The following is a 15,675-nucleotide window of genomic DNA, read 5'->3' as shown; positions in this document are numbered from 1 at the left end:
GTATTTTTTCAGCTAAGTTAGGTCCTACTTTAATAAAGTATTCATTAAAGTCGTCAGCTATTTCGTTAGGATCGGTAATTATGTTACCATCGTTCATAAAATTGTCTGGTAATTCTGAACTTGATTTATTTTTATTAGTTTCATTTATTAGTTTACATGTTTGTCTTATGTTGCCTTGTGATTCTTGAAATGTACCATTGTAATACGATTTTTTGCAAGTCTTTTAATTTTGTTAAATTTGTTTCGATAGGTTTTGTAACTTTTTTCATTTGTATTGTTTGGGTTATTAATGAATCTTTTATATAGTTTATTTTTAAGTTTCCTCGAGGCTAAATTTATTTTGTGGTCCACGGGGTTTGAAATGACTTCTTAAAACTAATTTTTCGTCTCGTTAGTGGTACTGTTTCATCAAATGCATCATTCAATATTTTATAAAATGTAATGTAGGTGACTGTGGGTTTTCTTCTCTGTATACTTCTTTCCAGTTTTCACATTTTAGTTTTTGATGTAAGAGTTTGAGAATTTCACTTGTTATCTTTCTATATTTTGTTTCTTTGATTGGGGTCGTGTTAGTGTGACGAAACTGCTTATCTCCAAACCGCAACAGCGTGTTTGCCATAGATAAATAATCAACCAGTGAGCGTTTCATACCGGAAATAGTTTCTGGTTTCTTAGCATGATCCACGCTATCTCAAGTTCAGTCCCCTGTAATTCACTTTTGAGTTAAGACCTCAATAAATCTAATTCATAGCAACAAGCCTACCGCCTTGTTCTTACATGGTGGCAGCCAGTGGTGAGCTTTAGTGGTACAATATTACACAAACCTTATCCGAACAGCATCCGGTGAAGTATGACCACGGGATATGCTTTGCCACCACCACCGGCACTAGAGATACACAGTCCAAACGCGGCAGACAAATGGAAGAAGTTTTTTTTAGCGTGGGACAACTATGCACTCGCCACAGAGCTTTCCAAGAAAGCCGAAGGTGTGCAAGTCGCTACACTTCTTACGGTGATCGGCGAAGAGGCACGCGAAGTGTACTCAACTTTTAACGACTGGGAAAACGATAGAGACGACAAGAAGATTAAACCCGTATTAAAGAAATTTAGAGAATATTGCGAAACCAAGCAAGAATATTCCTTTCGAGAGATTTAAATTTAACCGTAGGATGTAAGAGCCAGGAGAAATGTACGACCAATACCGCACGGCCCTGCGAAAGCTTGCCGATAGCTGTAATTTTGAAGAAATTTCACCAGAGGAGATACTTCGCGATCGTCTAGTGTTTGGCATTCATGACAGTAAAGTCAGAGAGAGATTATTGAGGGAGACCAAGTTGTCCCTTGAAAAAACAGACGAGATCTGCAGAGCCTCCGAGAGCATGCTGGCTCAAATGAAAATTGTCGGAAACAGCGAGGGACAAACCGTGAACGCCGTGAACAGAGGCAACAAGACGAAAAGCCCAGAAGCTAATCGACAGAAAAGGAACACTTGTGGCAGTAAACACGCAAACACTAAGGAATGCGGGAACTGCGGCACCGAACACAATTACACAAAGAAAGAATTATGCCCAGCATATCTCAAGACTTGTCTCAAATGCGGAAAGCTGTCACATTTTGCGGCTAAATGTCGCAGCAAGAGAAAAGATACCAAAGATAACGAGCACCGCAAATCTATCCGAGCTGTCGACAACCCTGATAGCGATTCAGAAGTGTTCTATGCCACAAATATCTCAGGGATTGAACTGGATGACTCTCAGCTGGTTACGCTTAAACTGTCATCCGGAAACTATCTCCTTTTTTATCCAGACACGGGAGTGCAGTGCAACGTGATTCCAGTGGAGTTATACAAGAAAGCCACAAAGGACTATACGCTTGAGCATGTGACACCTTTGAACACTCAACTCACAGCATACGGCAGTGCGAAGTTGCCAGTCGTGGGTCAAGTTCGCATACCAGTGTGGCGTGACGATTACAAATGCAAACTAGATTGCAATCTCGTTGAAAACAATGCCATCAGACCCCTCCTCGGAAGAAAGGCTTGTATTGGCATGAAAATCGTGAAGTACCTTGACAGTGACGAAATAAACAAACCGCAAACAGGAAATGTGCTGGTGTACGCTCTCAAAAACACAAACACTAGCAAATTGACACGTGATCCTATCACGAAAGAAACACTAATTAAGAAATACCCTGAAGGTTTCAGCGACGGAGTCGGAAAACTAGCCGGAGAATATCACATTAGAATTAATAGCGCCATGGACCCTGTACAACATGCGCCTCGCCGTGTACCGGTGGCACTAAGGGCGAAAGTCCAAGAAGCGTTAGACAATCTCAAGAAACAAGAAATCATCACACCCGTGACCTCGCCCACAGCCTGGATAAGCTACATGGTAACCGTACCCAAGAAAAACGGCAAACTGCGCATATGTCTCGACCCAAGAGACTTAAGTCAGGCCATACAGCATGAGCACTACCCCTAGCCTACAATTAAAGACATTGCCACAAGGCTACACGGGGCCAAAGTATTTACAAAGCTGGACGTACGCAATGGATTTTGGCACGTGGCATTGGACGAGAGCTTGTCGTACTTGACCAGCTTTAACACCCCTTTTGGACGATACCGTAAGCAACGCCTACCCTTTGGTATAAGCTCCGCGCCCGAGGTATTCCAAAGGAAAATGCACAAGTTGGTCGAGGGATTATCTGGAATTGAAGTAGTGGCGGATGATTTTATTGTGGTTGGCTGTGGAGCCGCAATTGAAGAAGCTACCGATGACCATGACCGAGCTCTAACAAGCTTCCTAGAACGTTGCAGAGCCCCAAAGGTCAAGCTTAACACTGACAAGCTAGATCTCCGGCAGAAAGAGGTTCCATTCATTGGATACATCGCCACAGACGAGGGCCTACGTGTCGACCCAGCCAAAGTACGGGCAGTCAGTGAAATGCCCGCACCAACAGACAAGGTTGGCGTTCAAAGATTGCAGGGACTTGCACAATATCTCAGCAAATTCCTGCCACGTCTCTCTGACATCACCAAGCCTTTGAGAGATCTCACTCAGGCTAATGTCCAGTGGGTCTGGAGAGAAGCACAACAAACAGCATTTGAAGCCTTGAAAAGAGCAGTTGCTACGACCCCAGTCTTACGTTACTATAACTTGGAAGAGGAAGTAACGCTTCAGTGTGATGCCTCTCAAAACGGATAAGGTGCAGCCATATTGCAGAATGGACAGCCCATAGTATACGCATCCCGAGCCTTGACGGATGCAGAAACACGTTATGCCCAGATCGAGAAGGAACTGCTCGCGATCGTTTTTGCGTACGAACGTTTCGAGGCCTATGTATACGGCCATGATGTGATTCGAGTGGAGAGCGACCACAAACCGCTAGAAGCAATCTTCACCAAGGCGCTCAATTCTGCGCCTAAACAGCTTCAGCAAATGCTTTTGAGGCTGCAGGAATACAGTCTACAAGTGGTATACAAGAAGGGTACACAGATGTATCTAGCTGATACATTAAGTAGAGCGTCCCTTCCAGAAGTCAACGCGTGTGAGTTCAGCCGAGAACTCGAGGAAGTGGACCACAAAGCCTTTCTACCTGTCACAGACACCCAGTGGCACCAAATCAAGCACGCCTCAGCTGATGATCCAGTCCTGCAGCAACTAAGGACAACCATAAAGGAAGGATGGCCAGAGAAAAGATCAGACCTTCCCGAACCCCTCTATCCCTACTACGACATGAGAGACCTCCTGACCGCACAAAACGATCTGGTATTCAAGGGAGAATGTCTCATGGTACCTGCCAGTCTTTGCAAGGAACTCATGGCAACCATACACAGCTCACATATCGGCATCGAAGGGTGCATACGTAGAGCGCACGACGCCCTCTACTGGCCTCGCATGGCAACGGAGTTGAGGGAATACTTTTCAAAGTGTGACATTTGTTTGTCACACCGCCCGGAGCAGACCAAAGAACCGCTGCTACAACATGAGGTTACAGACCGACCCTGGTCTAAGGTCGCAGCCGACCTTTGCGAGCTGGACAACCGCACCCTGCTGGTCATCATTGACTACTACAGTAATTTCGTGGAAGTTGCCCGTCTAAGCTCGGTAACCTCTCGCAGTGTCATCAAAGAAATGAAAGCTACATTCGCAAGATACGGCATCCCTGACGTTGGCGTCACTGATAACGGTCCTCAGTTTGCGTCCGCAGAATTCGCCGTGTTTGCGAAATCGTGGATGTTCCAGCATATCACGTCCTCGCTCTACCACCCTCAGTCCAATGGGAAAGCGGAAAACGCAGTCAAAACAATGACGCGTCTCTTCACCAAATGCCGTGAGTCAGGTCAGTCAGAATTTCTAGCGCTGCTCGACTGGCGAAACACGCCAACAGAAGGAGTTGGGACAAGCCCTGCTCAGCGCCTAATGGGCTGTCGCTGTAAAACACTGCTTCCTGTGGCTAGTATGCTTTGGCAGCCATGATATTCCAACCAAGGGGAGATGCGTGCTCTCGTGGGCCAGAAGGAACGACAGCATTTTTACTACGACAAGCACACCAAACCGCTTCAGCCTGTTCACCAAGGCAACACCGTGCATATGAGACTTCCAGGACAGAAAACGTGGAGTCCAGGCACCTGCATGGGCCAGGTTGGTCCTCGCAGCTACGAGGTGAAAGTTGGGGAGTCAACATGCAGGCAGAACCGTCGTCAACTGGTTCGTTCCAATGAACCTCCCATTCCAGACACCCCCGAGATGGTACCTTCGACATCGGAACTGGAACAAGCCGAACTGCCCAGCCAATCCCCCATCAGCCCTGTGCCTCAGCAACAACCACCCCCTCAAAGTCTTCGCAGATCACAGCGCATATGGAGACCGCCTCCCCGCTTAAATGACTTTGTTCCTAGCTGAACCTATGAATCTTATATTCAATGACTTTGAAACATTAGGGGTGATTCTTTGGCATACTGCAGTACTAGTGTTGTTTTTTTTATTTTCTTCTTTTCTTTGTAAGAGAGAAGATGTGACGAGACTGCTTATCTCCAAACTGCAACAGCATGTTTGCTATAGATAGATAATCAACCAGTGAGCGTTTCATACCGGAAATAGTTTTTGGTTTCTTAGCACAATCCACGCTATCTCAAGTTCAGTCCCCTGTAATTCACTTTTGAGTTAAGACCTCAATAAATCTAATTCATAGCAACAAGCCTACCGCCTTGTTCTTACAGTTAGTATTAGCTATGGTAGTCGCTATTTGAAAAATAGGTAGAGGTAGGTGATCAGAGATATCTGTAAATAGTAGACCAGTAGTAAAATTATCTTCAAAGCTATTAACAAAAATGTTATCTATTAGTGTTGCACTTGTACTTGTTATGCTAGTGGGTCTTGAAATGAGTGGGTAAAAAGAGGCTGAAAACATGTAATTTATAACATCATTTGTATGACGATTTTCCTCAACTTTAAGCAGGTCAGAATTTATGTCTCCAATAAGAAACACTTCTTTTTCTGGGAATCCAATTTCTGAAGTAATTGTAATAAGCTTTCCTTAAACTGATCTAAATTATCATTTGGAGGTCTATAAACTACTCCTACAAGTATATTGTCTGGTCTTGCCAGCTCAATAAATTGTGGTTCTATTAAATCATCTATGTTAATCGAAAGGTCATGTTGTTCACGGTACTGGTAGGATTGCTTTACATATAATCCCACACCACCGCCAATTTTATGATTGCGTGCCTTTCTCACAAAGCTGTATCATGATATAACGGGAAATCATTCACATTGTTGCTATTTAACCATGTTTCGTTAAACCTATCACCGAAAATTTGCGATCTAAGGCATCAAGGTAGTCCACAAAATCAGCATGCTTTTTTTGTGGTGGTTCTTATGTTGCAATGTAAAATCGAAAAATTTGTCTCATTGGTAGTTTTTTTCAACTTCTCTTCATCATAGTAATCACAATTATCAATATGATGTATGATGTGATTGTAGTAATTATTATCCGGGTCTAGATTAGTGTCCATTGTTAGATATGGTTTTCCCCGATCATCAATTGAAAAGGGGTTAAAGGTTAACTGTTTAAGTTTCGCAATATCATGGTCGTTTAGTTTGAGGTTTGACTGCTTGATTATGTTTTGAAATTGATCATCATGCAGTACTCGAACTTAACTTTTGGGTGTGGTCTTCCGAGGGACCAGTAAGCTGAAAATGTACTGGTCCCAGTAGCAAAGACACTGGTCACTTATATCTAACACAAAACAATGTAATAAAACAACTTTTTGTATGTCTGAGTGTCATTGATTCGTGTGCATTGCTTAGAGCATTCAAATGATAAAATGTAAGGCAAGCTACAGTTGAACACAACGGATACTATATATTTACACATCTACATGTATTTACAATGATTCATTGCTTTTCTGTTGCACGTTTGGTTTGTAGGTTTATGCCATGGCCCTCGCTGGTTTCGTGTGCCCTCAGGCTATCAGTTTGAAAATTGTTTGTTGCCATCCTGAGAGAATAATTCTTGTTCTTGGTATTTTGAAACTCCCTGGAGTAAGCACAGAACATCTTATTCTCATTTTCATCAAATTCTAACTATTTGTACTTCGCTTTCCAAGATGGCTAAAATTTCCGTGTTTTTTTTTTTTGTTGGCTAGGCCCAGGCTGTTTATCTGAGACGACCACTTCCTCTGTGTCTGTATTTGGTCTTTTACCTCCAAAGAACAAGTGCAACGACTGTTGACTTTGCTTACGATTCGCCATATTAAAATGTCAATGATGAAATAGGCTGTCCTCTAATGTATGCCTACAATATACAAACCAACACCGAGACCACGAATGGGACCACGAGCTTGTCCACCATGTTTGCATCCCACAATTCATTTCATGTAAAGTCGAACCCAGATCTTCACTTGCCCATACGCAAATAATGCCTAGCGCTTTTCGCATCTTGTTTTCTCGATCTTTTTGGCACTTTACAGTCTTTATTATGAATTCAAATGAGAATTTTATTCAGGAAAAAGATACGTTTACTCGTCCAGGGGACCAGTGGATAAAAAAACTACTCGTTCGTTGTAATTTTTACTCGGTTTAGACGAGTGAACGACCGTTAAGTTCAAGCTCTTGTCATGTAAATTACAGAAAGTAATCTATTTCATAACACTATATTCATGCTCAGTTGAAATAAGATATGGGAAATAATATTGCTCAGCGGTCTAAGCCAAGCTGGTAGCAGTGTTTTTGACACACGCGAATTTGGTCAGGGTGGGTGGGCCGTTCCTTCCTTCACTGCTCCGCTGGCTGAGACTAAGCACGAAAGGAGTGTTATTCTCCTTCGACTCAGTTTTTATACCCTTAGAACACCCTTGTGCACATGCCTGCGTGCATTGAATAGCAAGGGATGTGTTAATTTAATGTATTTTAGTTTCGCATATCATTAGGAGTGTTATGAATAGTAGTCTATTTCATAACACTCTATTCATGCTCAGTTGAAATAAGATATGGGAAATAATATTGCTCAGCGCCACTCACGCCATACTGTTCATCTTTAATTTCATGGCAAGCTCTTTTCTTTACTTCTTACTTACAACAAACATCAACCTAATCCATAAATACCCCCAAACCTTACAATTCCCAAACCTACCCAAAACTAAGAGAAAAGACAGTATGTTGGTAGATCACAAAAACGTCTAGCACATAGCTCGTCTTACTTATCAGTCTGATAAAGGTCTCTTCTGTGGACTAACAGATGGAAAAGCGCAAAGGAAGCGCTTCAGTTCATTCATGTCCGTCCATGTATTATTAACATTCATCACTTCGCTGGAGGCTAGTTTAGCAGAAGCCCCAGAAGGGTTCAGCACTTTCGCTAGCTGCAGGTAATGCAAAGCAGTGTGCCTACGGTTCGAACCAACATGATCCATTATTTCTGTTAATTCTGCCCCTGACAGCGCTAAGGTTATGGCGCACCCTGATCTAAACCCATGCAATGTTTCGCCGTCATTCTCGCCCATTTCATTTAAAATATAATTTAAGTTGGGCCTCCGCAGTAGCTGAAGTAAGGGGGGCATCTAATATTCCACCATCAGGTGTTGTTGGGCAGAATAAGTAACCGCGGGTAAGGTCAACCTGCATTCCCCGAGCAATATCAACATAGTGTTCAATACCTCTAATGGGACAAATAACGGATTGTGGATTTCTTCTAGTTCCAAAAACATTTTGGTCACCATCCCTTAGGGTCTTCCCCCACACGTGATTGAATAAAAACCCATCATCATTGGGAAAGCGCAAAATTTCAACTACCTCAACTTGGCCCAGGTCACCGGGGCGATCACCACTGAAGAAAACCGTTTTGAAGTAGGCCTGGTCCCGAGCGATAATGAAACATTGTAACGGATTATTAGTGGATTGTGCCAGGCGCCTTTCCAAGAAAAGGGAAAGCTGGGGAAGTCTGTCAACAAAGAAAGGCGTCGCCTGCTTAGGGGTTACCCTTGCTCTTAATTGCTCCGTGGTCACCACACGAAGATAGTCCTTTACGGACTTACCTGCTGCGGGATTGCCTAGTCTCAGCCTTTTATCCCATTCACCATCCCTCCCAATGGCATGAAAAATAGATCATAGCTTTCCAATATATGAATCCACGGTTTCATAAGATAATCGGAGAGAACAACCACAAGTTTGTTTACCCCGTTGCCCAACAAATTTACCACCATTATGGTGGATCTGCGTTCGACCATCCTTATCCTTAAAAGTGAGAAAACGGCATATATCCCGGGGAGAGACAGTAGCTAAAGACACTTGTCCTGGTAGGGCTGATAAAAAGGCTTCTAATTCCTTCTGTAGAGAATCCTTTTGTCTCGAGTAACTGGTGGCCTGATCAAAGTTCAATAATTGTTGCAACCGTTTATCTATAGAATCAAGATCAAGTTTTAATGTGTCACTCTTCTTTACTAAGGAAAAAAATCTTTCTCTTGATGCACAGTGCTGGCAGATGGTACGAATAGTTTTGCCACCAAAGGGAGTTCCTAAACAACGGAGAATATAAAAAGAAAGATTTTAGTGGTACACTCGAGAAAAAAGAATTCCTACGAAAAAAAAATCAATCTAAGTTCGATAAAATATGCCTAAAAGACAACCGAGAACACCCAAAGGTCTCCCGGGATTCCGCCTGGGCGTGGTATCCAACCCTGATTTGAAGGTACAAGAAGTGCATGGTCATCACCTGTAGAAGCCATTTTACTGCTTTGTTTGCATGACCATGTAATAAAGGCCACCAATATTTTTTAGGGTAACTGTCCAGGACCGCGATTGTCCATGCTTGTTTCATTCTTCGTAGATAGCGTAGGACTGGACCGACCAAGACCGGAGGTGGAAAAACATATGGGCATTGCATGACGGTGATTTGGAGAAATAATCGTAGCCCCCCATCCCGAAAAGGATGCGTCCGTTGCCACAGAAACTTGAATATGGCGTTCGTCGCGCCATGGTATTGGGTCATCCCAGTTTTCAAGGAACAGCCAATGAGCGATCTCTTCTCGCAGAGCACCTCGTAACAAAATCAGCTTCTGGGAACGTAGGCCCTTTGAGATCGCTGCATTCATTTCTCTTGTTAAGAGCTTTGCCGCCGGCACCACTCTAGCAAAGGAAACACATTTCCCCACGAGGCATTGCAACGTTTTAACGGAGACATAAGATGACCCAAGTATCTCATGAATAAGGGCAATGAATTTCTCTTTCTTCTCTGGAATCAAATGAAACATTTCTCTTGAAGAGTCTGCCATGAATCCAAGGTACGGGACAATCTTTGCTGGGATCAGAATAGATTTTGAAAGACCAAGGAAATAACCCAGTCTGATTAAATAATAGGCAATCAGGAAAATGGCAGACTTAGCAGCTGCAGAATTGCGTTCACCTGCTGTGGCCAAGGCACTGTATTCTCCTTTTTCAAACGAGACCTGAAGCTGGCCATTGTGCCGGTCGTCAATGTAAAGAAGGCATGGAATGCCAATTGAATGGAAAAAACCAGTTGCAAAGAGACCTGTCGTGTGGTAGATAAAAGGGGAAACCTTCCAGGCAAAAGGCAAGGTATTGTACGTAAAAAACTAACCACCCCATTAAGTACCAAAGAAAGGACGGCTACTCTCTGTAAGCAAAATGTGATCATACCCAGACTTATCATCTAACACAGTCTGAAATGAGTCTTTTGTTACATAACGAGGCAGGTCATTAAGGGTATCCAGAAAGAAAGGATTGTCCTTCGTCCAGAGATTCAAATAACGTGCGTCATGACAGAGGCGGGGCTTTGACGGTTCAACAGTCAGAGGAAGTACAATATGGGGCGGTACCACCTTCCCAACTCTCCCCACCAAAGATATCGCCCCAGTCCCCAGACGATTGATCAAAGTTTCATGTACAAAGCGAACAAAAGGCTTGCATGACATGTCAGAATCATACTGTTCGCCTTGAAACGAGTCCTTGAAATGTTGGAAGTACGGAAAAATAGAAACTTTATTTTTGATCCAATCCAAGACATCGGTTTGAGCCGCCATTTTAGGGCATCGTTCCGCGACTTTCTCCCAAAACGAGTAGTGAGCGTGAAGCTCTCCAGCTCTAAAATTACTGGGGTCTCGGAAGGACAACTCATTTACATCCCCTATAATCCCGCCTTGCTCCACACGCATGACCTTTTGCATTAGTTCACGTGATGTCATCTCGCCGCTGACCGCTGTGGAGTTCCCCATCAGTGGAGTCTACCCATTGAATTGCATTCACCCCAGACTGTCCATGAGTGATAGCGTTATCGAAGTTCTTGGCATATTTCCAAGCCCATAAAATGATTTCCTAGGGAAAAACATCAAGAACAAAAGGTATTATTCCCACGGGTGAAACCCCAAAGTAGTCAGCAGAGAGATGACAGCTCTGACCCAGTAATCCTGGGAGGGTAACTAGAGACCCTGTTTTCAAAGCTATCAAAACTCCGAGACTATCAAGTTTATTACTAATTAAGAGAAAAACACTCACATAAGACATGACTGAATTGAAGATACGTTTATTACCCAAACAGAAAACCTAAATCAGCTTAACATATGTTGTCTGCGAAAAGTTCACACTATTTTGCGGCTGACGCTGGAGACGTGCCATTCCTCTGCAGCCCCATGTTCCCAGAAAGATCCCTTTTTCTTGCCTCGCAGAATCGTTTAATGTGGCCAAGTTTACCACAGTAGAAACACGACATAGGCCTTCCCGGGTTTCGTGGGAAATCTCTGACATTTTTCTCCCGGCCTTCCCTGTAATAGGGAGACACAGCTGCGGTCCCGGCCCGGTCCCTCGAACGATAGTGTTTCTCTACCTTCGCCACACAATCGAAGATCTTTTCATGCTCTTTATCGCCAAAAGGCGCAGGACGAGACTTCTAAATTGATCCCGAGGCATATTGAGCTTTCCACGGACTGTTTGGAAAACCAAACGATAGAAATTCTGGCGGTCATGCTTGGTATCTTGAGCCGTAAGTTGAAGCGATTCTAGCATCTCCAAGGCTTCGTATTTATTGAAATCTGGTAGGGGACGAGATGCGTAGGCCATAATCTTCATTAAGGAGTGCTCCACAGATGATCTAGTCATTGTCTCAACTGTCTGGTTCAACTTCAGGGCTTCAGTTTGTAACCTCTAAAAAGGAGAAAAATTCCTAATCAACAAACACGCCATGACTAGTAAAACTGATAACTATACTCCCTGACGGAGCATACCTAGTGAGTCTTTGCCCTTGTAACAATACATGGCGTATCTATATCTTTCAACAAATATACCCGGCGGGTTCTTGTTTCGTGCCTAGACACAGCGTATAAATCCTGATGAGAAAACTCACCCCCGGGACTACACCCAGCATATAAACCCTGGTGAGAAACCTCACCCCCGGGATTACAACCGGCATATAAATCCTGGTGAGAAACCTCACCCCCGGGATTACAGCCGGCGTATAAATCCTGGTGAGAAAACTCACCCCCGGGACTACACCTGGCGTATAAATCCTGGTGAGAAAACTCACCCCCGGGACTACACCCGGCGTATAAATCCTGGTGAGAAAAAACTCACCCCCGGGACTACACCCGGCATAGAAATCCTGGTGAGAAAACTCACCCCCGGGACTACACCCGGTGTATAAATCCTGGTGAGAAAACTCACCCCCGGGACTACACCCGGCGTATAAATCCTGGTGAGAAAACTCACCCCCGGGACTACACCCGGCGTATAAACCCTGGTGAGAAACCTCACCCCCGGGATTACAACCAGCATATTAATCCTGGTGAGAAACCTCACCCCCGGGATTACAGCCGGCGTATAAATCCTGGTGAGAAAACTCACCCCCGGGACTACACCCGGCGTATAAATCCTGGTGAGAAAACTCACCCCCGGGACTACACCCGGCGTATAAATCCTGGTGAGAAGACTCACCCCCGGGACTACACCCGGCGTATAAATCCTGGTGAGAAAACTCACCCCCGGGACTACACCCGTCGTATAAATCCTGGTGAGAAAACTCACCCCCGGGACTGCACCCTGCGTATAAATCCTGGTGAGAAAACTCACCCCCGGGACTACACCCGGCGTATAAATTCTGGTGAGAAAAATTTATCCCCGTGTCTACACACGGCGTAATTAAATTACTATATCTAAGAATGATTTAGCAAAAAGGACTCACCCCCGCAAACCAACATTGTCCCACCCCCGCGACCGCACGGGGTAAAAAATACGAAATTTGAATAACAAAATATGTTCACTAACTATAAAGGATAACCGACACAATAGGAAGGAAAGCGGGCCACACCCAAACGAGAATAAAAAACATGAGGAACAAAATTCCCACCCACATATAACAAGAAAGGGCTCTGTAACAAGAAACTAACCCTTTGGGAAATGCAAACAGATGCGCTTAACTTGCAAACATGCCGTTGAAACAGGGAAAACAAACTCATGTAAAGACAAATGTAACACGCCCACGGGAAAAATAAACTTAAGCTCTTACATAAGATAAATAAACCAAGCCTATAATATGTTCCCAAAGTGGCGAAAAAGCAAAAAAGTAATAAAACATGGACAGGAACATCAAAATTTACCTTGACTTCGTGTTGACCGCCGGCAGCAACATTTTGGGCAGCATTTTGACCCGCCGCTTGTGCAGCCTGTGGCACTGGTACACCTTGTGCGGCTGGTAGGACTTGACCAGCTTGTGAAACTTGCACGGCTTGTGGAACTTGAGCAGCTTGTGCAACTTGCGCGGCTTGTAGAACTTGAGCAGCTTGTGCGACTTGTGGATCTTGTGGGCCTTGTGCTGGAGGGTTTACTAGCGGTTGAGGAAATTGTACTCCCGGCGCTGGAGCTTCAGCCATAATTCTAGAAAATTCGTGTGGGTCGAAAACTGAAGAGATGTCGTTCACTGCTGCGCTGGCTGAGACTAAGCACAAAAGGAGTGTTATTCTGCTTCGACTCAGTATTTATACCCTTAGAACACCCTTGTGCACATGCCTGCGTGCATTGAATCGCAAGGGATGTGTTAATTTAATGTATTTCAGTTTCGCATATCATAAGGAGTGTTATGAATAGGAAGTTTATTTCCTATATCATTTAAATTCATAGTGGAGCTCCGTGCGCCGGAGCCCCATAGCTAAAAAAATTTGGGAAACCTACGAATGCGAAAAATTTTGGTTTGGTTATGACGTCACTTCTGTCCATCCGACTGTCCGTACGCAATCCCACAATGCTAATGCGCCCGTGCTTGTTTGGCGGGAAGTTGCATGGCAAGATAGTTTGGCAAGATGCGTTCACAACAGAAATGCTCGAAAAAAAAAAGTACAAAGACAATTCAAGACGTATTCGTTGGATATGTTGACAAACGTGGAAAGAAGAGAAAGAGAGAGAAAAAGAAAACAAAAAAGCGGAGAAGATTGTGCAAAGTTCAACGTGGAAGAGAGTGCGCTCTCCTGACCACTGGTAGATACACAAGCATGTGAATTCTGGATCTGCTTTAGTCATCTTTAAACCTTTGCATAAGACAGAAACCTTTTTCTGCCATTCTAGGAAACGCTCGTGTAGTTTTCTATCGCTTGTCCAGTCGAGAATCGGTCCTTTTGTAAGCACTTCCATAGCCATTGAATTTAGCTCACGTCGCTAAAGCTCCGAATTAATATGAAGGCTGGATTTTTTAGGTCCTGGCACCATGTTTCCTCATGCTATTTGACTCTCTAGGTTTTACTTACTCGAACGCGAAGTGACTGACACAAAGATTTTTATTATAACCGAACGACGGTTAAACTCAACTGAACTTGAATAATAATGAATGGCTTAAATATCCCTAGCAGTTCACACATTCTGCGCGCATTATTCATAGCTTAATTATTCCGAGTGGTTCACACATTCTGCACGCATCTAGTATTACAACAAGGAGTAAACTAACGACGATAAAACTTAATGTCAGGCTATCCAATTCCTACTACTTGAAAATCCGCGAAAATAGATCGATAAAAATAGCAAACGGTGGATCTAAAGAAGGAACTTTATTTCTTCCACAAAATTTGACCTGCTCCTTCCTCCCACCAAAAGGACACTGTTATGCTCAGTTATCATTCGTTGTAAGAAGAAGCAGCGAGTTTAAAGCACTTGCATGGTCGCCATGACTGATTTCAGTTTCTCAACTGAACAAATGTCAATCCTATCCAAGTTTTTAGCTTTGACACAAATAATCCGGCTTTTGCTGATTCCTGTAAAAAACACGAAAACTAACGTTTAGGAATTCCCTTTCTTGCTGCAGCACTTGATTTCCATGTATTTGTGGTACAAACAACCCGGCTTAAACAGTCGAACTCCAAAGAACTTGAAAGAAGTCGTTGTTTTTGGACACAAAATTAAGAAACCAACGGAATGTAGAACTGGAGTGTTCAGCCAATGAGGAGCGAGTATTTTCGCCGCTTGACCAATCAGGAGTAAGTAATTTTGTCCTCGCGGAAAGAAAAATCAACTTAAATTGCCCTCCATTGCAACAAAACAGCATTCAAAAAAAATTTGTCCTCTGTATTGCATTGTTATTGTCTGGGCAGTTTGCTGCATATGCACTAAGAATATATATATAACTGCAGAAAGAATGAGGAACTGATAAGGTTATTACTTTCATACGCTAAGCAGATTTTTATAAATGCTATGAAAAAAATTGGAGCTCCGCTTTTAGTGTAACAGAGTTGATGCAGATTAGGCTTACTCAATGTTCGAAAGGTGATTCCAGCCGCGCAACTCCTGGATGCCTGTGTCGCCACGTTGAATAAATCGAATCTTCCCATTCACAAACCAGGCTTTTTCAACTGAACTTTTATCCTTCAACTTCTTTAATCGTTTAGCGAGATCTGATGCCATGTCTTCCATAATTGCAATACTCTTTCCTTTCAATAGCTTCCGTTTGCTAAGTAACTGCATCTTTGATTTATTGCTGAGAAATTTGATAATGACAGCTCTTGGTTTGTTCTGCGACCTTCTAATTTGCCCAACTCTATGTGCTATTTCTATTTCTTCTTCCTTAATCTCTACTCCTAGTTCTTCCTTTGCCAAGCCAATGATTTTTACTTGCAGATTTTCGCCAGACTCTCGTTGTAATCTTGCTTTAGCTCTGCTAATTCATTTTGTAGAGTTTGGAATCTATCTT

At 43.4% G+C, this 15,675-nt stretch overlaps 1 protein-coding gene and 3 pseudogenes across 1 annotated transcript; 1 reads left to right on the top strand and 3 right to left on the bottom strand.

Moving 5' to 3' along the window:
• Window positions 1–15,675, bottom strand: part of LOC146476978 (zinc finger MYM-type protein 1-like) — an 89,916-nt pseudogene that overhangs the window by 69,953 nt on the left and 4,288 nt on the right.
• On the top strand, window positions 593–2,480 carry LOC146476981 (uncharacterized; annotated as a pseudogene).
• LOC146476980 (uncharacterized) lies at window positions 9,272–10,729 on the bottom strand. The gene is given in 1 exon segment (XM_085113848.1): window positions 9,272–10,729. A coding segment is annotated over 1 exon segment (1,458 nt).
• On the bottom strand, window positions 11,098–13,375 carry LOC146476979 (uncharacterized; annotated as a pseudogene).

This window comes from Pavona decussata, unplaced genomic scaffold (genome assembly GCF_977016875.1).
Source record: "Pavona decussata unplaced genomic scaffold, jaPavDecu1.1 SCAFFOLD_72, whole genome shotgun sequence".
NCBI classification, from domain to species: domain Eukaryota; kingdom Metazoa; phylum Cnidaria; class Anthozoa; order Scleractinia; family Agariciidae; genus Pavona; species Pavona decussata.
This window is presented reverse-complemented; position numbering and strand designations above follow the sequence as displayed.